This window comes from Trichomonas vaginalis, chromosome I, assembly GCF_026262505.1.
Source record: "Trichomonas vaginalis G3 chromosome I, whole genome shotgun sequence".
Taxonomy (NCBI): Eukaryota; Parabasalia; order Trichomonadida; family Trichomonadidae; genus Trichomonas; species Trichomonas vaginalis.
The window spans coordinates 382,711-404,233 of record NC_067203.1 but is presented as its reverse complement, the minus strand read 5'-3'; the positions used below and the strand labels follow the sequence as shown (position 1 = coordinate 404,233).

General features: G+C 31.3%; 10 protein-coding genes across 10 annotated transcripts, besides 1 other annotated feature; all 10 read right to left on the bottom strand.

Moving 5' to 3' along the window:
- Positions 1 to 967: 967 nt before the first annotated feature.
- TVAGG3_0901570 (antigen BSP-related family) lies at positions 968 to 3,786 on the bottom strand (the record flags this gene model as incomplete). Its single annotated transcript, XM_001305728.1, has 1 exon — positions 1,152 to 3,602. One exon carries the CDS (start codon positions 3,600 to 3,602, stop codon positions 1,152 to 1,154), a length of 2,451 nt encoding a protein of 816 aa, XP_001305729.1.
- A 152-nt stretch (positions 3,787 to 3,938) lies between these two features.
- On the bottom strand, positions 3,939 to 5,055 carry TVAGG3_0901560 (uncharacterized protein; the record flags this gene model as incomplete). Its single annotated transcript, XM_001305727.1, has 1 exon — positions 4,078 to 5,016. The coding sequence occupies one exon, from the start codon at positions 5,014 to 5,016 to the stop codon at positions 4,078 to 4,080; it is 939 nt and encodes a 312-aa protein (XP_001305728.1).
- A 173-nt stretch (positions 5,056 to 5,228) lies between these two features.
- TVAGG3_0901550 (calcium-binding protein family) lies at positions 5,229 to 5,678 on the bottom strand (the record flags this gene model as incomplete). The annotated part of the gene is made up of 1 exon (XM_001305726.1): positions 5,229 to 5,678. One exon carries the CDS (start codon positions 5,676 to 5,678, stop codon positions 5,229 to 5,231), a length of 450 nt encoding a protein of 149 aa, XP_001305727.1.
- Positions 5,679 to 5,752: 74 nt separating this feature from the next.
- Positions 5,753 to 6,553: a mobile genetic element.
- Positions 6,554 to 6,917: 364 nt separating this feature from the next.
- Positions 6,918 to 8,520, bottom strand: TVAGG3_0901530 (glycosyl hydrolase 30; the record flags this gene model as incomplete). Its single annotated transcript, XM_001305725.2, has 1 exon — positions 6,932 to 8,425. The coding sequence occupies one exon, from the start codon at positions 8,423 to 8,425 to the stop codon at positions 6,932 to 6,934; it is 1,494 nt and encodes a 497-aa protein (XP_001305726.1).
- A 378-nt stretch (positions 8,521 to 8,898) lies between these two features.
- Positions 8,899 to 10,416, bottom strand: TVAGG3_0901520 (serine-type peptidase protein; the record flags this gene model as incomplete). The annotated part of the gene is made up of 1 exon (XM_001305724.2): positions 8,956 to 10,236. The coding sequence occupies one exon, from the start codon at positions 10,234 to 10,236 to the stop codon at positions 8,956 to 8,958; it is 1,281 nt and encodes a 426-aa protein (XP_001305725.2).
- Positions 10,417 to 10,765: 349 nt separating this feature from the next.
- Positions 10,766 to 11,444, bottom strand: TVAGG3_0901510 (protease family; the record flags this gene model as incomplete). Its single annotated transcript, XM_001305723.1, has 1 exon — positions 10,792 to 11,430. The coding sequence occupies one exon, from the start codon at positions 11,428 to 11,430 to the stop codon at positions 10,792 to 10,794; it is 639 nt and encodes a 212-aa protein (XP_001305724.1).
- Positions 11,445 to 11,718: 274 nt separating this feature from the next.
- On the bottom strand, positions 11,719 to 12,325 carry TVAGG3_0901500 (nucleoplasmin-like domain family; the record flags this gene model as incomplete). Its single annotated transcript, XM_001305722.2, has 1 exon — positions 11,792 to 12,313. One exon carries the CDS (start codon positions 12,311 to 12,313, stop codon positions 11,792 to 11,794), a length of 522 nt encoding a protein of 173 aa, XP_001305723.1.
- Positions 12,326 to 13,086: 761 nt separating this feature from the next.
- TVAGG3_0901490 (cyclin-dependent kinase inhibitor 2C-related family) lies at positions 13,087 to 13,746 on the bottom strand (the record flags this gene model as incomplete). Its single annotated transcript, XM_001305721.1, has 1 exon — positions 13,087 to 13,746. One exon carries the CDS (start codon positions 13,744 to 13,746, stop codon positions 13,087 to 13,089), a length of 660 nt encoding a protein of 219 aa, XP_001305722.1.
- Positions 13,747 to 14,033: 287 nt separating this feature from the next.
- Positions 14,034 to 16,232, bottom strand: TVAGG3_0901480 (ankyrin repeat and SOCS box-containing protein 4 family; the record flags this gene model as incomplete). The annotated part of the gene is made up of 1 exon (XM_001305720.1): positions 14,034 to 16,232. One exon carries the CDS (start codon positions 16,230 to 16,232, stop codon positions 14,034 to 14,036), a length of 2,199 nt encoding a protein of 732 aa, XP_001305721.1.
- A 142-nt stretch (positions 16,233 to 16,374) lies between these two features.
- On the bottom strand, positions 16,375 to 17,412 carry TVAGG3_0901470 (homeodomain-like family; the record flags this gene model as incomplete). The annotated part of the gene is made up of 1 exon (XM_001305719.1): positions 16,862 to 17,260. One exon carries the CDS (start codon positions 17,258 to 17,260, stop codon positions 16,862 to 16,864), a length of 399 nt encoding a protein of 132 aa, XP_001305720.1.
- Between the last annotated feature and the right edge of the window lie 4,111 nt (positions 17,413 to 21,523).

The window sequence follows — 21,523 nt, the reverse complement described above, 5'->3', positions numbered from 1 at the left end:
ATTATTTGTTTCTTACAATCTATTGGATCAAATAAAAATTAAACTATTTATTCTTAGTCAAAACATCTTTAAATATATAGCTTTTAGTATTGATTAGACATAAAAAAAGCTATAACATAGGTGGAAAATAAGCTATATCATTCGGCCAATCTTTCCCACAATTTTGGGAGCTTCTGAAGCGGTTTTACCGTCATTTGCCTTTACCAGGTAGTTTGATAGTAATGGAGTAAAAATTTGTTATAGCATAAAGTATTTATTTTTCTAGTTGAGGGCTTATTATTCCATACGGCGCTCATGAAATTAAAAAAATATCTCGGATAGGGTTATTTTAGAGTGGAAAAAAGTAAAAACGATCAAAATCCCCTCAATTTTCCACCTTTTTTCTAAATTAATTTTTTTTTGAATTAAAATTTATATCAACTAATATCAATATAAAAGTGCTTTCATATTACAACCATTAATGATAAAAGTTAGTTTATTGGCTTTAAAAAGGCAGGCTTTTCATTCTGGGGCTCAAAGCGAAGCGCAGGAGCCCCAGAATGAAAAGCCTGCCATAGAAAAACACATGCCGAATCAATGCAAAAAAGAAAAAAAAAGTGGAAAATTGAGAGAATTTTGATCGTCTTTTTTACTTTTTTCCATTCTAGAATGATCCCTCGGATATAGATTTGTTATTGTACAGATAACATATTTTTCGAGTTAATTTTCATTAATTATGGGTTTTGTAATCTTTCACATTTTTCCCATTTTAATTTTCCAATACATTCAGGATTGTTTTAAGACAGGGCTAGATTATGAGGAGAAACTCGTTGAGAGTAGAAAAATGTAAAATCAATTCCATCATCACTGCTCCCAAACCCAGGAGTTCAAACAGACAGTGATAGTTTCTGCAAAGCTCACATGTCATAATTAAGATTTAACTAAAACATTTTTATTTTAACAATATTTTTATTATATATGTTAGGAATATAATTTATCATTTTGGTCACAAAAAAGATTAATATTTGATGTATCTATACCTAATACATTTGCGAGTCGAACTCATATACGCATGTTATCGATGAGTTCATGAATGATAAGTTATTAAAACCAAATTTGGGTAAAATATTAATCATGCAAAACTTATTTTGTTTATAATTTAAAATGTTTGTTTATACGAGCATGACAATGAATGGTTGAATTAATCCAATATCAACATGATGAATGTTTTCTTTGCATGTGAAAACACTTGCACAATCATGAAGACATTGTGGATCAAGTTTGGATACATCAACAATGTTCTTAAGAAATTCTCTGTTCTTGTTTTCAATCTCAAGTCCACAACGAAGACTTGTGCAGCCGATAAATGCATCTTCGCCAATATCCGAAACACAGATTGGGATGTTGATCCATGACAGAGATGAACACCCTTCAAACGCGTTGTTAGAAATCAGAGAAAGACTGTTGCTTGGAATGAATATTGAAACGAGGTTGAAGCATGACATGAATGCACCTTCACTGATGATCTGTGTCGTCGGAGGGAGAGAAAAGAAAGAAATGGATGATGCAGGAGGGAACAAGATGAGAGATGTCTGTTGTTTGTTAAATAGTGCACCACTGAAAATACTGAATCGTTCACTTTCGCATGAGATGCTGCTGATCCGGAAACAGTTCTTGAAAGAACCAATGCCGATGCCGCTAGTGGTGAGTGAACTGTCGGATGGGATGGTAAGACTTTCCAGTTGGTGACATTCACTGAATGAATATGGACCAAGATTAACAAGATGTGTTGGAATAGTCATGTTAGTGAGTGATGTCCGAGAGAATGAGTATGCACCGAATCGTTCGATGTTATCTGGGAGAACGACAATGTCGAGATTAGTGTTGTTATAGAAAGCATAGTCACTAATGTTGATAAGCGATTTGCACATATGCATGTCAACCTTTGCGAGATTGCATTGTTGGAAGCTGCTCTGGCCAATCGATTTAACTGATGTTCCAAACTCGACTTTAGAGAGAGATGTGCATAAATAGAAGCATAATGAGTTGATCTCTGTAACTGTGTTAGGGATTATAATTGATGACAATGAATTGCAGTTCATGAAGCATGAGTCTGGGAGAGATGTTATTTTAGAATCTTCAATGTGGACTTCTCTCAAAAATTTGCAGCCACTGAAACTAGAAGAGGAAAGCGTCTTTAATGATGATGTGAAAACTAAACTTTGGAGTTGGTTGCAATTGAGGAATGACTTTTCACCAATGGATGAGATTGTATTTGGAAGATTAACAAATGTTGCACTTCTGCAATCACTGAATGCACCACTGTTGATTTGAGTGAGAGCAGAATCATATGTGAAAACAAATGAAGAAATAAGATTCTTGCCTTTGAATGCATCAGATCCGATCGTTGTGATTGTTGGTGGAATGTTGATATTGACATTAGTATTAGATCCTAAATATTGGGTGACTGTCGTGTTTTCTTTATCAAGAATCAAGTATTGACTATCGATATAAAATCGAGAATTCGGACTGAAGTGAATATTTGTTCCATCATCAAATATTTTTCCATCTAGTTTTTCGATGCCATCTGGCAACTCAACATCCCTTAAATTAGGACAATTCAGAAAACATCCAGTATTTAATGTTTTTATATTACTTGGAATATCAATGTGACTAATGTTTGTTCCATAGAAGCAATATGATGAAATTGAATTTATATTGCTTGGTAATCGAATCGAATTTAGCTTCCCACAGTTTTCAAACGCATAATCACCAATATATGAGATAGTATCTGGTATATACACTGATTTAAGTGTGGATCCTGCAAAAGAATAAGGAAAAATAGCCCAAAGTGTTGATGGAAATTCAACCGAATCAATAGTGCAAAATCTAAATGAGGATCCATATGTGCCTTTGACACCGTTTGGAATAACTATATTTCCGGTAGATTTTGCAGGACAGCAGTAGATATACATGTTCCTTTTATCTATCAATAAATTATTGTCAATTTTGTAATTTGGATTTTCGCTGCTAACAATAATTGTTTCAATCGATGAATCTTCAAACACAGCATCGATTAGTGTATGAACCTTTGCTGGAATACGAAATGTTTTCAGTGATGATCGTCTTATAATCCATTTTTTTAATTCTGTGAGATTTGAGTCTTGTGGAATATTTACTGATTTTAAATTTTTACAATATGTAAAACATTGATATGGTAATACAGTAACAGATGCTGGTAAATCAAAGTTTTCGATATTGGTGCTATGAAAGATACTGTCGCCAAGAGTTGTGACTGAATTTGGTAATTTTATTGAGGTCAATGATGAACAACCTGAAAATACGGATATTCCGATTGTAATAAGTTTCGTGCATACAGAGAGATCGACGTTATTGAGAAATTTGCATTGGAAAAATGAATAATCTTGGATCGTTTCGAGTGAAGGATTTGGACCAAAACTGAGTGTTGTGAGAGTGTTTTTGCACTTCTGGAATGCATTAACACTTTGGGTGCTTTGAATGACTTTAGTCTTAGAGTTGACAACAACTGTTTCAGCATTCTCTTTAGTTAATGTTAAATAAATAAAGTCATCGCTATAAACACCACCTCCTGTATCACCCATTCTCTACCGAATGTACATTTTTACACTAAAAAAGAAACATTTTATATTGAGAAGAAATTGAATTTTGAGCACTTTTCATGGGTGTTCTTTCTGACACTCTCTCAATTTTTATATTTAAGGTTATTTCTGAATTCTTGTATTGTTTCTTAATATTCATGCAAATCATATACAAAATGAATTTAAATATTCATATTCTTCTATTTTTGGAAAATGAAGTGGAATATTAATCCAATTTCTTCATAGATTCGTTTTGAAGAGCACAAAAGTTCACAATCCTCATGAAATCTACAAATTATCAAACTATGATATGTATGACATTTGAATGTTTAAGTTTTTTAAAATCGATTTTACATTGAATAAGAAATCGTATGGTGATTGCTGTTTAATTTCAAATTGTTGAATGCATTTTATATTATGTATGCATAAAGCTACAAATCAGTAAAAAATAAAAAAAATTAAAAAAAAAGATAGAATTTTATTTATTCAAGGACCGGAGTAAAGAAGCAGCTTCTTTACCAGTTATAGCAGCTGATCCACCGAAATTAAGCTTGTGAGCTATTGTTGTTTCGAAATCATCGAGAGTATTTTCAAAAATTGCGCCAGAAATCATTTCTCTCTTAAGATTTTCGATTTCAATATCAATGTTATTTCTTATTTTATCATTCTCTGCTTCGAATTCTAATTTTGCGATTTCTAATAAAGATTCGTTTGGTTTTTCTACCTTTTCTTTATCTTTTTCTACTTTTTTGGAAAGAGCAACAATTCCTCTAACTAAAGCATCATCGTAATTTGGCGAATATACTTTATCTGGTAATTTTGAATCGTAAAAGCATGCTTGTGGAGGAAGTTCTGGCTGCTCCTCAACTCCTGCATATGGAAGAACAAGGCCGTATAAAATAAAATCTTCTTTAACATTGGCATAAATATTTCCAATTTTTGGTGAAATTAAAAATGTAAAATCTAGGTTCTGAGCTGATTTCTTATATGCTAATGTGAAATTCTTTTTGCTTTTATCAGACATTAGAAGTAAAAACATTGATTTTTCGACATCATCTACTTCTACTTTAATTTCTTTTTGATTTTGAATGATTGTTAGTACTGCTGTAAACTTGGCCAATTCAACCACATTATTTGCATAAAAGAAAATGTCTGGATTAAATGTCAAAAATGTCAAATTAAAAGAAAACTCATCATCTATGCTTTCGGCTACATAAAGTACACGTTTTTGTTTGGTTACCGTTATTCCCCATTTGTTTTCTTTATATTCGAGATTTAAATTTGTATTTTCGCTGTATAACGTTGTTCCTTGAACGAACGTTCCATGGACTGAAATAATGCTGCTCATATTTCTTCTTGCTTGATTAAAATCAATATCATTGGATTTTGCAAATCGAAAGAAATCATCGAAATCCATTCTTCAAAAAAATGAATAAAGAGTTCAAATGTATGTATATACGCTCATTCATATCAATTAAATAATGAAAATGTTAATTATTCAAATTTCAAATTTCATGATTATCAATATTTTAGTGGGAAATTCTAGGATATGGTATAGACATTGCATCTGTAAGAATCAAAATGCTAAAATGTGAGTATTTTGCTTCAGAAATTATAAAATATAATACTTTACTTAAGAGACGTTAGGATTTTAACGCCTTGAACATAATTAACAAATCCATTATCTACTGGTAGTTTGGATAAAACTTCCTTCTTCTGTTCGTCACTTAATGGATGGTGGCCGCAAGTTAATGATTTTTCAAAAACATCAACGCCTACTTTACCCGTGCAATCCTTATCGAGAAGTTTAAATGCATTAATAAGGTTTTCTTCAACGGTATACAATCTAGATAAACGGTAAACGATATAGCAGAATGTATTAAAGTTCACTGTGTTTGAACGACTAACATCTGATAAAATATCTTGCATTTGTTCTGCAGTTGGGTTGAGACCATATGATCTAAGAGCGCTTTCAACGCACTGAACTTCAATTTCGCCATCTCCATCATCATCGAAGTCTGTGAAATAGTTCCTAACTTCCGTTATTGTTTCAGGGGTCATAATATCAATAGCATCCATTTTTTCAGTTAATTTCCTTACATGGTGAAAATTGTGAAGTTTATACTATAACGCAGTGAGTGCGTGGAAATTTCGAGTAGGGGTAATTTTAGCTAAAAGTGACACGCCTGTCAAAAGTGACACACCCGTGAAGGGTGTGATTACCGATCGGTAATTTCGACAGTTTCGAATTTAAAATTTTTTATGGAACTGTTGCGAGTTTCATAAAGAATTTAAGGAATATAAGCAAAGATTTGAATCAAAATCTTAGACCTAAGCCGCTCGATTCGCTCGCGGCTTCCGCGAATTACAGATCAGCAAAGATTTGAATCAAAATCTTCGAACTAAGCCGATCGCTTCGCTCGCGGCTTTCTTTATTATTTTAAATTTGCATATTTCCATCAAAAGTTCATAAGGTAAAAAATTTCGTTTATTTTTACTAAGAAAAAAAAAGGTTTTTGATAATAAATTTATTTTATTTCGAAAAAGTAGCAATAATCGTAAAAGGGTATTGATAGGCTTGCTAAAGTAACTAATTTTAGCTGTCAAATACTTTTGTATTTTGAAGTAAATTAGTATAAATTTGTTTTTACTTTTATTTCGAAAAAGTAGCAATAATCGTAAAAGGGTATTGATAGGCTTGCTAAAGTAACTAATTTTAGCTGTCAAATACTTTTGTATTTTGAAGTAAATTAGTATAAATTTGATATTATTTTAACTCCCTTTGAAAACCTCAATTTTCCATACAGAGGGAACGGGAATAGCATCCAATATTCCCTGAGAATGGTTGCGCATTCTCAGTTCCCTCTATATTTCGAACGAAGCTCTCATCGGTCTTTTTTTTTAATACTAAACGTTTTTTTCCCTGTCACTTTTAGCTAAAATTTGGGTTTGCCTGGAAATTTCAGATATTATTCTTATTAACAAAACGTCGTATTAAGCTGTGTTATTGCTATTACCTTTTGCAAAATTTTGAAATTCATATCTTGATCATGAATCAAACGAATTTCAACTGTTTTAAACAGATTTATCTTTCGGAATTGATATATTATGTAAGATTTTCTGATTGGCGCCATGAACTTCTGCAAATACACTCATATTTGAGGCACAAATGACCATCACAATAATCAAACAATCTTTTTGCTAAAGTCTCATGCACAAATCTATCATTATCACATAGTAGTTAAATTGTTTTCCTATTGTATGAATATCAAAGAATAAAAATAACGATTTTATTAGTTAATATAATATAATTCTTTAGATGAATTTTATATTTAAAACTCGACATCATCGATGACAAGCCATTCTCCTTTCTTGCATGGCTCATAAACTGAGAGTTTAATTCCAGGGTTATTGTCCTTTGTTTTATCGCTGACAGAAACAGCCAAAGTGTACTTTCCTTTGATTGAAGAGCTGACATCGTGAGAGATTGAGTATGAGTACTCGTGATCCTTGTACCAGTCACCTGGTTCTGCGTTGATGTCGGTGAACTTGTAAACAGCCTTTCCGTCCTTATCCAAAAGGGCGAATGTGACCTGATACTTGTGATCCCAGTTTGGATGGTAGTTGGGAAGTAAGCCGCATCCAGCGTTCTTCCAAGTATGTGTGATTGCGAGCTTGCTGCCATCTTTCGTGTATGAAATCATGGATGGATAAAGGCGGTATCCACCGATTGTGATCCATCTCTGAATCTGATCTGGCAGATTGTCAACGTAGTACTTGCACTGGAGAGGAACGCGCATATCCATTGTATTGCTGTGGCTGTTATACATATCTGTGATGGTTTGTGTGAAGCAGTCTCTGAAATCTTTGTAACCCATGGATTTGTAGGCTGTATATGTAGATCCGTCGCCATCAGCAAACCAGTAGCAAGACTCTCCAATCAATGGTTTCCTGTGATTGAGGAATAAATCGTTGTTGATGTTTCTTTCGTTTGATGAAAAGTATGAGCTGCCAAGACCATCACGGCGTTGAAGGAATCCGCGGCCTTCGTATGAAAGAGGTTTCATGAATTGGACGTTTGTGTCTCCTAATGTTGAAACAGTTAAAACTTTCTTGAAATGTGTTGCATAGACATCTGTTACGGTATCAACAACCATTCTGTGGTTGCTGCCATCTCTCATTGTTGGGCCGTTTCCTTCGCCCCAATGGCCTGTGTTGTAGCTGTCAACAAAGTCAACTAAATCTGGATCATCAAAGTAAGCGGCAAAGGCGGTGACAAACTTTTCAAGCTTCTCAAGGAAGATAGGATCATCGTAGTTTGGCTGTGGATTGTTATCGACTGGGTATTGGTTACTCATAATGCAACCAGCATCTTTGACATACTGTGGGATGGCTTTCTGGCCATGTGTGAATACACGGAAGGCTAATTTAAGATTGTATTTCTTGGCCTTCTCGATATACATTTTGAAGCCATCATCATAAAGCCAAGCATATTTTCCTTCTTCGGGTTCCATATCTCCCCAAAGCAAGCGGATATAAAGAATGTTGTTGTAGGTTTGGGCTCCGCAACCTTCAATTTCTTTCCAAAATCTTTCTGGTGTGTAGCCATATATACCATCGAATGACCATCCTTCTTCATAAATCATGTATCCCATCGCTGGGTTTCTAAGAAGGGTTTTATCTTCTAATAAATAATTTACAGTGGTCGTATCCCCATTCTTTTCCTTGGTGTACCCTTGAATGAGCTGTCCATTCTTGTCATAGCGTGGCTGTGGGCTCCATGATGGGAGATCAGAATATCCCAAGATGGCAAAGATAAATAGCATTCACAAAAAATGAAAATAGCAATATGACATATGTTAAATGTCTATTCCTATGCTATCGCACATTAAAAAGTACAATGAACCTGTTGTCATTTTAGAATCTAAGGGGAAAAAAATTTACACTCATGAAACAAGGTTTTAAGTATCAAATATGCATGAAAATTATATAAATAAAAGATGCAGATAGTGCAAATATCAAGTCCTGAACATTTCTTCTAAAATATATTCAATGATAGCATAAATAATAACTCAAACTACCATTTTTAGCTATTTTTATCCGAATTGTATTGTATTTTATCATTTTGCCTATATCTAATTTTTCAATCTCTTCAATTTTCATAATACATTCCAAGAACACTAAATTTGATGAATATTCATTCAGTTCAACTTAAAGAAGATCTAAAAGAAGACTAGTTCATGAAATTGATAATCTCTTTGAAAATTATTAGGAACACAGCAATTTAAATATAACTTATTAAGGAAATGGATAGTTTAAAATACCAAAAACAAAAACAAATATATAATAATAACAGTTAAAAATTCATATGATACGATTTTTCTGGGAAAACAAAGAAAAGCATGGCAACAATAGCGATAAATAGGATAGTTGGTATAAGCGTATTGAGTGCAGAGAAAACTTTGTAATGTTTGTTCAACATAATCATTGTATTGCAATTTTCTCCAGAAAATCCTGGTTTGCAAACGCAATTTCCTTCAACACAAAATCCACTATCATTAGGGCACGTCTTTGAGCATTTATCTGTTATAATATTCTCAGCAAAAGAAATTAATTCAGCTCTTGTTTTAACTAAGGCCTCTGTATCGAATTCTGGCCGTGGATTCAAATCCCATGCGTGGTATGAGTTGTTAACCTGCACGTATTTGATGTTTGGCGATGAATTATTTTTATTAATTCCGATTAATGAAAAAGGATCGAATTCTCTATACGTGAATATCATCTGCGATAAATGTGTATCCTTTGGATCAAGGAAGTAATTCAAATCATCGCTAAATTGTTTGACACCGTAGTGATCTTGGCAAATACCATGGTAGAAGGTCTCATTTATATACTTTGACCTCAAAATATAGGATGATGTGTTCGAATATACGTGGAACCACCCAATATTCTTGCATTGTATGTAAATTCTTGGTTTTTCGTCTTCAAGCAAGTCATCCAAGTCATACATGGACAGCTTGTAGTTTAGTATGCTCATTGATCTGTTAAAAGCAATGGCATACGTTGTAAGATTTGGAAATTTTGTCAAATTTTGGCAATAATCTTGTAATATACCGGATCTTTCAAGGAGAGAAAAGCCTTCTGATAGTGTGTATGCAACGGATTCGATGGTTTCGATTTCAGGAATGCCAAATATATTGTAGAGCTCGTAATTATGTTGAACAAACAATTCATTGTCGATTTGTGTGATCAGATCATGAGATTGAACGAGACATTTATGGTCTATGCTGTCAATTCTATTGGCAAGCTGTTGATCATATTCAGGAAAACGAAATTGAGATTTGATTCCTGATGAAGAAGACCAAGATCCGTCAGCGATATCTGGATACTTGATCCTAAACCATGCAGCTAATGAGCCGGCATATCCGCATCCAGCTACAAAAATTCTTTTAATATTTGGATTATTGTTTTTAATATCTTGCAATACTAACGATAAATCTTCAAGAATATTTTGTATTGAGAGATATTGGATTGAAAAATATGAGACAGCTGGTTTACTTGTCCCAAAAAAGCGATGTTCAATGGAAATAAGTGTTGAATTTGTTTTAATTGCCAAGTTGTGAAGAGTGTCGTACATGAAATTGTCTGTTCTTGAAAGTGAAATTGCATCTCCAATCTGGACAATTAATGATTCTGATTCATTGAGAAATTTTGTGGAATTATCAATGAAATAGGTCTGATTAAATGTTCCAGGACTTTTGATACCAGAAAAATGATTAATATCCTGTGAAAAAATATAGAAATTATAGAAAAGAAGATAAAAACTTAGCATTGTCACTTTTTGATTTGACATGTAAATTCAATTGCCACTTTTCTAAAAAGTGACTTTGGGAAAATTTGTTATGTGATTTAGAAGCATTCCTTAATTTTGATATGTGATTTCAATCTTTGGAGGGGCTTTTTGTATTGGAATTCCATAACTCTGTGCCATGTTATATGCATGTCACTTGGGGTAAAATCATAGTTACAAATTCCTTTGTTATTTGAAAGCTACCATTCTAACAAAGAATTCTAGTTCTGTTAATGTATATTTGTCTGTATATGATTGTTTCATATAGCATAAAAAAAAATATGAGAAATATTTTACAAATATATATACATGATTAGTTAACAAATCGATGATTGAGCACATTTATGTTACAAACTTTGATACAAAATCTTTTCGTAATTGTGAAACAGAATTTTGGGAAACATTTGAACAAAGGTTGTCGAAATCCATGTTCTTAGCTAGGTATTCAATGTTAGCTATCATAAACATGCCGCAATCATATACATTTTGTTGCTGTGGAGATGGTTTTTCGAGAAATTCAAATTCACGAACGCCATAGTATTTGCAGATCAGTGCGCATTCCTTTTTCGCCAAATTATATGTAGAACTTGCCATAGAATCGAAATAATAGAACTGGCTAACCTCATTTGGAGAGTAATGAGTATCCCATACTAATAAACACCAATGTGATCCTGAATCAGACCCTGATGTACCGTTATGAAAAGGAAGGAATACATATCTTGCTTCAAAAACATTAAAATTCTCTACAATTGGATGAACAAATGGCTCAGGGAAAAATCTAAGGCCTAGCAATGTATTTGGTGGGTAAAACATTATGTTTTTATGTTGGTCATCGGTTTTGGTAAGATTTTCCAATTCGATTTTCCTTCCAGCAAGGTGAACAAGCCGAGCGCTAACCCACTCATTATTCTTTATTATGTTTATATCAGTATCGTAAATGGAAATATTCTCAAAATGATATATAGCTTGAGCTTTACCCATTTTATTGATTTAGATTTTGGGGAAAAAAATTTGCCAAAGAAATTTTCATGAAAATCTCCAGCACAAATAATTGAAGTTCATTATATTCATATCTCAACGAAAGTAAGTGATGCATAATTTGTCCTTGATAGCCATAGTAACTGCTTGCAAGAATCTTGTAACAATCGCACTTATATATTATATCTTGATCTACAAAAAGAAAAACAAGAAGGAAACGTATTTGTTTTACGGATTTTGTATCATTCTGATCATTCCCTTATTTCTCAAGTTTTATTTATTAATAATAAATATTTTACTAAAATCTAATCTATATTGCTATGAATTTTTTCTAAACTAGTAGTGCACAGTTATATTATAAGTTTTATTTTGCGGTGTGTCTCTTAACAAATTCTAATAATTTCTTGTTTGCTGCTTCCTCCTTTGCTTCGGATGTTTCGTTTTCGGCAGCTTCGTCACCTTCTTCACCATCGCCTTCCTCTTCTTCGTTGTATTCTTCTTCCTCAGCATCTTCAAATGGAGCGTAATATCCAGAAACATAAATGTCGTATTGTCCACTATTTTGGAATTTGAAGTTTGAATTTAGTGGTGAGAAGTTCTGAGAAATGAGTTCGTGTTCATTAATTCCGGCACGAAGTGTTGCAAGTTTGATTTCGTGATCAATAAGTGGAGCATCTTGTTTCTCTTCATCAAAATTCTGAAGATCGACTGTAGATAAATGAAGGATAAGTTCGCAAGGATCTGATACTGGATTTTCTGGAAGCTCGCCTAAAGAGACGTTTGTTATCAAGAGATATGCATCTTCTTCGTATTTGAAGTTAATTGTCTTTCCAGCTGGAACTTTTATGCCCCAGAAGAGTGTCTGATCGTTGGAATCTTCTTCCATTATTTTTTTTTTAGAAAGGCATAGATATTGTCTTCCCTTTTATGGTTTTAATAATACAGATTACAATCAAATTTTTTAACTTTAGAAAATGATTGTCCTATAATTGATTTTTCAAAAACAATTTCTTAATTCAGAAGCGTCTTGTTCTACTTTGAGAAAAATGTCATTGATTCTTGCAATATATAATAATTCTGATAGTTTTGGCATAAATTATTAATAATTTGTGACAAGAGATTTAATCTCAAATATTTTGGGCCCAATGCATAGCTGAAACGTCAGATTTATTTGTTTCAATGATATGGAAGCAATGAAACATGATAAGTTTCACAATTTGTATAACAAAATGAAAACGAGTTTTATATAACACTCTGCTAAAGATATTTATCGGAATGTATGAATAATAGTATTTATTCTTCACAATGTTGAATTAAGATTTGAGATTGGAATAAAATATAAATTTAATACCTATCAGCTTAGCTTGAACATTCTGTATATTTTAAAGAGATTATAACAACCATAGTAATCATATATGCCATGTATATTTAAGGATTGATAATTCAAAACTATCTTTTAGAAGAATCAAAAAGGAGGCAATTAGAATTTCATGTGTATTTCAAATAAGGTCCAGTAATTTCAAAAATCTATTTAACTACATTCTCAATCGCCTGAACATTGAAACAAATTCCAATTCAATAATATAGCCATGTTCACACTTATCAAAAATATTTGGATAGCTTAAAATATTGTTAATTTTTATTTCTTAGAAAATTTTCTTATTTTATTGCACCATGTGAAAGTAGAAGTTCGGCGATTCTTTCAGAATAATGTGAATTTGCATAATCAAGAGCTGTATTTCCAAATTGATTTTTTTCATTAATATTTGTGTTATGCGAAAGAAGTAGTTCAATAGTGGTTATACTATTATTAATTGCTGCTATATGAAGGGCAGTGTTGCCATATTTGTTTTTGTCATTAATATTTGCACCATATGAAAGAAGAAGTTCGCATATTTCATTACTATTTTTATATGCTGCTCTATGAAGAACGGTATCTCCATTTTCATTTTTTTCATTTAAAATTGCACCATGTGATAGAAGAAGTTCAACGATTTCTTTATTACAATGTTTTACTGCAATAAAAAGTGCCGTATCACCATTTTTGTCTTTTTCATTGATATTTACACCGTGTGAAATAAGAAGTTCAACAATTTCTTTTTTATGATTTTTTAATGCAATAAGAAGAGCCATGTCACCATTTTTGTCTTTTTCATTGATATTTGCACCATGTGAAATAAGAAGTTCAATGATTTCTTTTTTATGATTTTTTACTGCCATAAGAAGTGCGTTGTTTCCGTATATATTTTTTTCATTGATATTTGCACCATGTGAAATAAGAAGTTCAACTATTTCTTTTTTCTGATTTTTTACTGCCATAAGAAGTGCGTTGTTTCCATATATATTTTTTTCATTGATATTTGCACCGTGTGAAATAAGGAGTTCAACTATATCTTTTTTATGATTTTTTATTGCAATAAGAAGAGCCGTGTTACCATTTATGTCTTTTTCATTGATATTTACACCGTGTGAAATAAGAAGTTCGACTGTTTCTTTTTTATGATTTTTTATTGCAATAAAAAGAGCCGTGTTACCATTTATGTCTTTTTCATTGATATTTACACCGTGTGAAATAAGAAGTTCAACAATTTCTTTTTTATGATTTTTTAATGCAATAAGAAGAGCCGTGTCACCATTTTTGTCTTTTTCATTGATATTTGCACCATGTGAAATAAGAAATTCAACTGTTTCTTTAGTATCATTTTTACTGCCATAAGAAGCGTGATGTTTCCATCTTTACCTTTATCACCAATATTTGCACCATGTGAAATAAGAAGTTCAAATATTTCTTTAGTATTATAATATGTAGCATAATGAAGAGCAGTGTATCCTCTTTCATCTTTTTCATTAATATTTGCTCCATGCGAAATAAGAAGTTCGACTATTTCTTTACTTTGGTATCGTGATGCATAATGAAGAGGGGTTTTCCCGTGAATACCTTTTGCATTGATATTTGCACCATGCGAAATAAGAAGTTTTACTGTATCATAATTTTGGTATTGTGCTGCATAATGAAGAACGGTTTTTCCCTCAATATTATATTCATTGATTTTTGCACCATGCGAAATAAGAAGTTCAATAATTTCTTTTCTATGATTTCTTGCTGCAATAAAAAGCGCAGTGTCCCCATATTTATTTTTATCATTGATATTTACTCCATTTGAAAGAAAAAGTTCAATTATTTCTTTATCACAATTTGCACTTGCTTTATGAAGAACAGTATCTCCAAAATAATTTTTTTCATTGATACTTGCACCATGAGAAATAAGAAATTCGATCGTTTTCTTACTATTATTTTCTGCTGCTCTATGAAGTGCAGTATCCGAAGAGTCATCTTTTTCATTAATATTTACACCATGAGAAAGAAGAAGTTCAACTATTTCTTTATTATTTTTATATGCTGCATTATGAAGGGCTGTACATCCATTGTAACCTTTTTCATTGACATTTGCACCATGTGAAATAAGAAATTCGATCGTTTTCTTACTATTATTTTCTACTGCTCTATGAAGCAGAGCTACCGAAAAGTTATCTTTTTCATTGATATTTGCACCATATGAAAGAAGGATTTCTGCTGCTTCATTTCTATTGTTATTTATTGCAAAATAAAGAACTGTTTCTCCAAGTTGCAATTTTTTATGAATATCTGCACCATGTTTAATAAAAAGTTCAATTAATTCTTTATTATTATTATCCACTGCAATCAGAAGTACTGTTCTGTAATGTGAACTTTTATTGTTTATATATGCACCGTGTGAAATAAGAAATTCGGCAGTTTCCTTATTATTATTTCTTGCTGCCTTAAAAAGAGCTGTTTCCTCCTCTTCATCTGTTGCATTGATACGTGCACCAAGGGAAAGGAAATAATCACAAAGAGATGGAATATTAAACATTGGTGAATAAATGAAGCATCTTTTGAGATTTTTAGTTTGATCGAAATAAACTAAAAAAGAATCAAGATTATGATTGAATCCGCATTGAAACAAATCAATCTGTATATTGTATTCATTCATCAAGAATGTAACAAAATCAATCTTGTGTGAAATTATTGCATATATCATGCATTTTACGTTTGGTTTTTGATATTTCAAACATTCACTCATGATTTCTTGATTTCTTCCTAAAAATGAGAAGCAGGGACAATTTTCAGTTATTTTTGAGTTGAATTTTGTTCTTAAAAACTTGAAACAATCAACCGCCCCATGGTAACAACATAATTCAAGTAATGAATATGGTGTTCGAGAAAGATGCAAATAGTCGTGAACTCTTTGACTTCTATCATTTCCGTCTTCAGGATCTGGATATAAACTACTTACAAGTTTTTGACCCTCATCAAATCCGTCTCTCTCTGTGAATCCAATGAATGTTTCTAAGTCATTATTCATAATTGCTCTGTAAATTGTATTTTCTGAATGAATATCGAGATTTTCGTATTTATTTTTTTCGAAATCATCAGATGTGTCTAATTTAATTCCATATTGTTTGTAAAACATGTATTTAGAAACAAGTGGAATATATTTGACCTCTTTTACATTATAATCATCAAATATGAATTTTGCAAGAGTCAAGTATGACTTTAAATAGCGGTTATTATACGGAATAATATCCAAAATGTCTTTCATAATATTTTTCGGAATATATTTCTTTGAATCAATTAAATCTGTTTTAATCATTTTGTAAATCGAGTGTAATTCTTCTTCGTTTTCCGTTTTTAACTGATACAAAGCATTGTATAAATCGATGTGGTATTTGTAGATACTAATCAATTCACTGTATTTGTTAGTGTAAATGTCTTTTTCAGACATTTTAAAATTATAAAAGTGACACTTCAAAACAAAAAAATTTTTAAAAATTGAAGTGAAGCCTCAATTTTTTAATTTTTTAAAAATGCTGAAATGGCTTTAACTTCAATGTTGTGTGAAATGCTGAAAAATCGTTATATCATAAATTCAATGATGGAAAGAAAAATCATAAACTATACACAAAATACATGTGCATGAAAACTTTATTATCTTTCTCTCAAAATTGAATAAAAGTCGTAATTTGGCCGGATGATAGACCCTTAATAATGTCTAATGGCGTATAATATCATATAAATTATCTACATTTCATAACAAGAATTCGAGAATATTGGCAATGAGAGTGATTCGTTCTTGAGCTTTTAATATTTCATAATTGAAACATTAAATATTACAATGAGATGTCAATTAACTTTAGGTTAAATTCCTCCAAAGTTACTGAATAAAGTATAGCAAAAGATTAAATCAATTAAAAAAGTGAGTTCAATATAAAGAGGAACCATTTTGATCACTTTCTAAACATTAGGAATAGGTTGAATCATAAAAAACAAAGGAAAATTTAGTCAAATAAAATTGATGAAAAAAAATATCATGATAATGCATTTGTTGAAAATGTTGAGTGAAAAGGATGTTACTTACTTAACATCGTTCTGGTGAAGGATGTTATGAACTGAACTTTTTGAAATTCCGACTTTCTTGGAAATTGCTTCAAGTGTTAATGATGGTTCATTGGAAGAAATCATAAGAACCTGTTCAATAATAGGCTCACCGATCATTGGAATTCTTCCTGGTGGATTATGACTTCTACCAGTTCTCCTAAAGGATTCATACCATTTTCTAACAGTACTTTCATTCCTTCCTATAAGCTTAGCAATTTTTGTCCATTGTTTACCCCATTTATGGAAATATTCGACGATTATTAGTTTTTCTTCCTCGGTAAGAGGTCTTTTGTTCGTAACTACTTGTGGGCCTTGTTGAGGAAGTTTATAGCGCTTATTTTTTGGATCATTTTCTGGTGGAGGTTGCTCTGCCATATAAGTAAAAATTTTGGCGGCAAAAACGAAATCACTTGAATTGTTAATAACTAAAATCAAGATCTGTATTATGTTACAATGAGATTATCAAGTTCATTAATTCAAATTTGAATTTAAAATATATTCCGCTTGCTCTCAATTCTTAAGAGCTTTTAGAATGAAACCGCGGATAAAATAATAAAATTGAATACTTTATGAATGGGGCATAAATTGCACCAGAAAATGAATATTTATTTTAGTTGGACTGTTTTGGATCAATCTGATATTAAAAATCTTTATAACTCAAAGAAAAATTCGTAAGGAAATCATATTCAGCAAAGATTATCATTTAGAACTATCACCACCATTCTCAGTCAAGAACTCGTAAATCCTGCAGTTTATATGAGGATTGGGGAATAATTTTATTAAAGGTGACCAAACTATTTTTTGAAAGTTCGTCATAACTTTAATGGTACTATTTCAGCGTGTACAATGAATACAAAAATTCTAAGAGTGCCACATAAAATAGTACTTTAGACTTGAGTTAATGCTACCAAGCAAATGTTAAAAAGATGACTTTAGTGTTTTGATAATCAAAGATTAAAATCATTATTGTCTAAATCAATAATCATAACGACAAAAGTTAATGTTTTTTCATAAGTGCTTTAAATCCACTTTTAAAAGTATACCTCAAAAATCAAAATATCAAAAAAAAAATTGGCCGATAGGTTTGGCTTTAATTTTTGTCTGCTTTTATGATTTGATATGAATGTTATAATTTTAAAAGTTGAGCCAAATTCACCAATAGATTTTTGAGATTTGCAAATACTCAATAATTTTCAGCGTGTTATCTTTTATTAAAGAACTATTTGGTTTCAGTATCATATAAATTGATATTTACTTTCTATTTGAACCTTCATTTAGCTAATGATTTAGTAATTACAGATTTCATCTAATCCTTATAAGAGAATTTTGAATTTGTTATAATAAAAAACAAAGATATAGCTTACACTTCTATAATAAAGATACCTTTTATAGAATCAGTATGAAATGTGTTGTTTGACACGTAAGCTCTCAATTCATTATAAATGTTTGTCGATTTTTATATATTTTTCGCTTTCATTATCTATGATATTAAAAATTTATGTTCAGAATGTGAAATAATTAAACAAATGCCTGCGGGAAGTATTTTAGACTAGAATTTATAAAAAATGTACGTTTAGCCTACTGGTTATGTGTGGGGTTCAAGGCAATATGTTTCAAATCAGTAAGCACCAGTTTTTTTTATTTTTATTTTTTTTAACAAGGTTGAATTAACTTTTGATCGAATAATGAGTTACATATCAATATTAGCGTTTAATAAAATCAAATCATTGACTTATATTTTGAAAGTAATCTAAGCAGAATTTAGATATCAAATTCTAAATATTTTCATGCTTAGATGCTAGATAATATATTCTTATTTGAAAAATTTATAATGTTATTATTTTCTTATTTGATATTTACTACAAGCAGAAAAGCATTTATATTGTAAATTAACAGATTATGATAATTATACTCGTTTTTATATGTTCTTAATGAAGAATATCAAACGTATTTCTATGAGTTTTAAAAAATGAAAAGTTTTAATATGGCTAATATATTTATTATCATTAATAGAATAAAAAAGTTTTTTTCGCATATCACTCGATGATTTACCTTCGAGTTTTGATAAATTTCGAAAAAATTTAAGGAATGCTCTTTGAATTTCTTTACCTATAAGCATATTATCTGCCGTATTATTTTTCGCTAATTGTAGAATTTTATTTAATTTTAATAATTAACCTTCTAAGCTTATTGAGAGATCACATTGTATATTTGATACGTAGTACATATGCTAAATCTGTGAATTAGATTGTAAGATATTGAACAAACGTTCTTAAACATTTTAGATTTTAGGGAATTACTGAATTAAACTATATTTCTTATATGATATCTTCATGTTTGGATGCTTTGGGTATAATTTATTGGGCTTTTTCTATCCAAATGTTTGGCAATGGTAACCCAATTTCTAACAAATTTATGATGGAAAAATTTATGACTTTTATGGAGCCGAAAAAAAAGCATATAATGAATAAGACTATTAAAGATAAGCTGTAATTTGATTGTGAATTTTAAGAAAAGAATTTGGATTAAAATTTGAAATTTTTTTTTGAAAATTAGCCGATGATATGCTTAAGCTAAAAATTACTAGAAGCGGTGTGATATAATTTATATAAAAAAACTCATAATTGCCATTATTATTGGTACATATAAAGTCAAATTATAATTTGCAGTTATGCTTTAATCAAAATCTATATTGAAACGCTTTGTCACATCCATTAAAAAGGCTGTCGCATATAAATCCAAACATTTGCTTGGTATGTACTTTTCCATTTTAACGTCCTGATTGATATAAGCATGTTTTACACTTTAAAATAGTAATTATGACAACCTGTACACCATAGAAGTAGGCTATAACAAGAAAAATTAGATTGACATCGAATAATTTCAAGATTTAGAAACAATTTGTAGCTTTCTCAATTATCTAGAGTTAAAATTCATTTATAATGAGGTCATATATTTTAATTATCTTGTAATCAATGTTCGAACATTACCATTAAAGGAATTTTTACTTTAATTAAATTTAAAAAATATAATTTGTGACTAAAAATAACAAACAAGTTTAATACAAACAAAATAGTATACAAATATACAAAAGAACTATCATTTAACGAATATTTCAATCTGAGATTTGAAATTTATGATAGTTATAATAAAGGAGCTCTATTTTGAGAGCTATGCAGCGAAGTAGAGTGTGGTTACATGACTATAATTCACTTTGTTTTCAATTGTCATTGTGCGAAGTGTACTCCTTAAGATTTGTGAAAAATTGCCTTTATTTATGAGATCAACAATGTGTTTTGGATGACGTTTCGCATTTAGAATAGCAAACTCTAGATTCTCATATGTGATCCCGTTATGAAATCTACTTAATGTATTATGAATGTATGTTTCAAAATCGCTGAATTTGTTTGCCTTCTTGGCAAAATTTGATGGTAAAATGACATTTTCTGGGAATAATTGAGCAATATGGCTTTCTTCATATAATGGATCATTTTCAAGAGGATCAGATTTGTCATTATGAGGATCTAAATCGTTTAATCCTTTCTTGCGTGATTTTTTTTGGTTGGGTTGTCAAAAACATCTTTTTTGACAGATAAACGTGAAAAAATACTATAACCTGAAATTGGATTTGATATATGAGTTAGTATACATATCTTCAGTATGGTGGCACTGCGCGCCATCTTACCCATTATATGTCAATCTGACACTTTACAAAACCACTAACGTATATTTTACATCGCATATGCAATATTTCTAATAACCTTAAACTATTTCTGCCACGTAAAGTATTTATCACATAAACCACCTCATCTCACCTCTCTGTACGTTATATATTGTGCGCAGGTCATTGCCCATGGCAACTCCCCGCGACACAATGCACGTGCATGAAAAAATAAACGTTCTCACTAACGTTCTCATTAACGTTCTCACTAACGTTCTCACTAACGTTCTCACTTACAAAAGTATTGCAACTCCTCCCATTGCTGTGCTTCACATAACAGCTCATAATCTTCTGACTCACTTTCTTCTTCATATAGGTCAAAGTCGCTGTCATAATTAATGTTAGTAAGTTTTGACAAAGCTAATGAAACACGCTTACCGTTTGTATCTACTGCTTGTATATATCTTCCATAATGCTCTTTATCATAAATGCTTAAACTAACTTTACCCTTTCTCCCTCGTATCTGATAGAATGTATTCTCACGCGGAACGAAGAACAAGTTCTTGAACTCATGACCGTTGTAGTTTGTTATCTCAATTATAGATACAAGGTGATGTGAATTTTGCATCCCTGGGATGGACGATACACCCAAAGTGTCACCTTTTTTGGGATAACAAAAATTTATATATATGAGAGTTCTGCAAACCATATGCACAATATCTATTCTGCCTGACTTCTTGTATATAGGAGTCAGGCTGAATAGATATTGTGCATGTGGCAATATAAGTATTTCCGAGATTGCCATCGTGCGCTATAGCACACTACTTCTCCTTGGTCCTAGCTCGGTTCCAAGGATATCGGTGTTCAAGGATTTGGCAAGGTCCTTCTGAAATCTCTCATTCGATGAGAGATTTCGGAAGAACCTTGCCTTAGAGTATTCCAACTCTTGTTCTCTTGTCCCTGAATAGTCAGAAAAG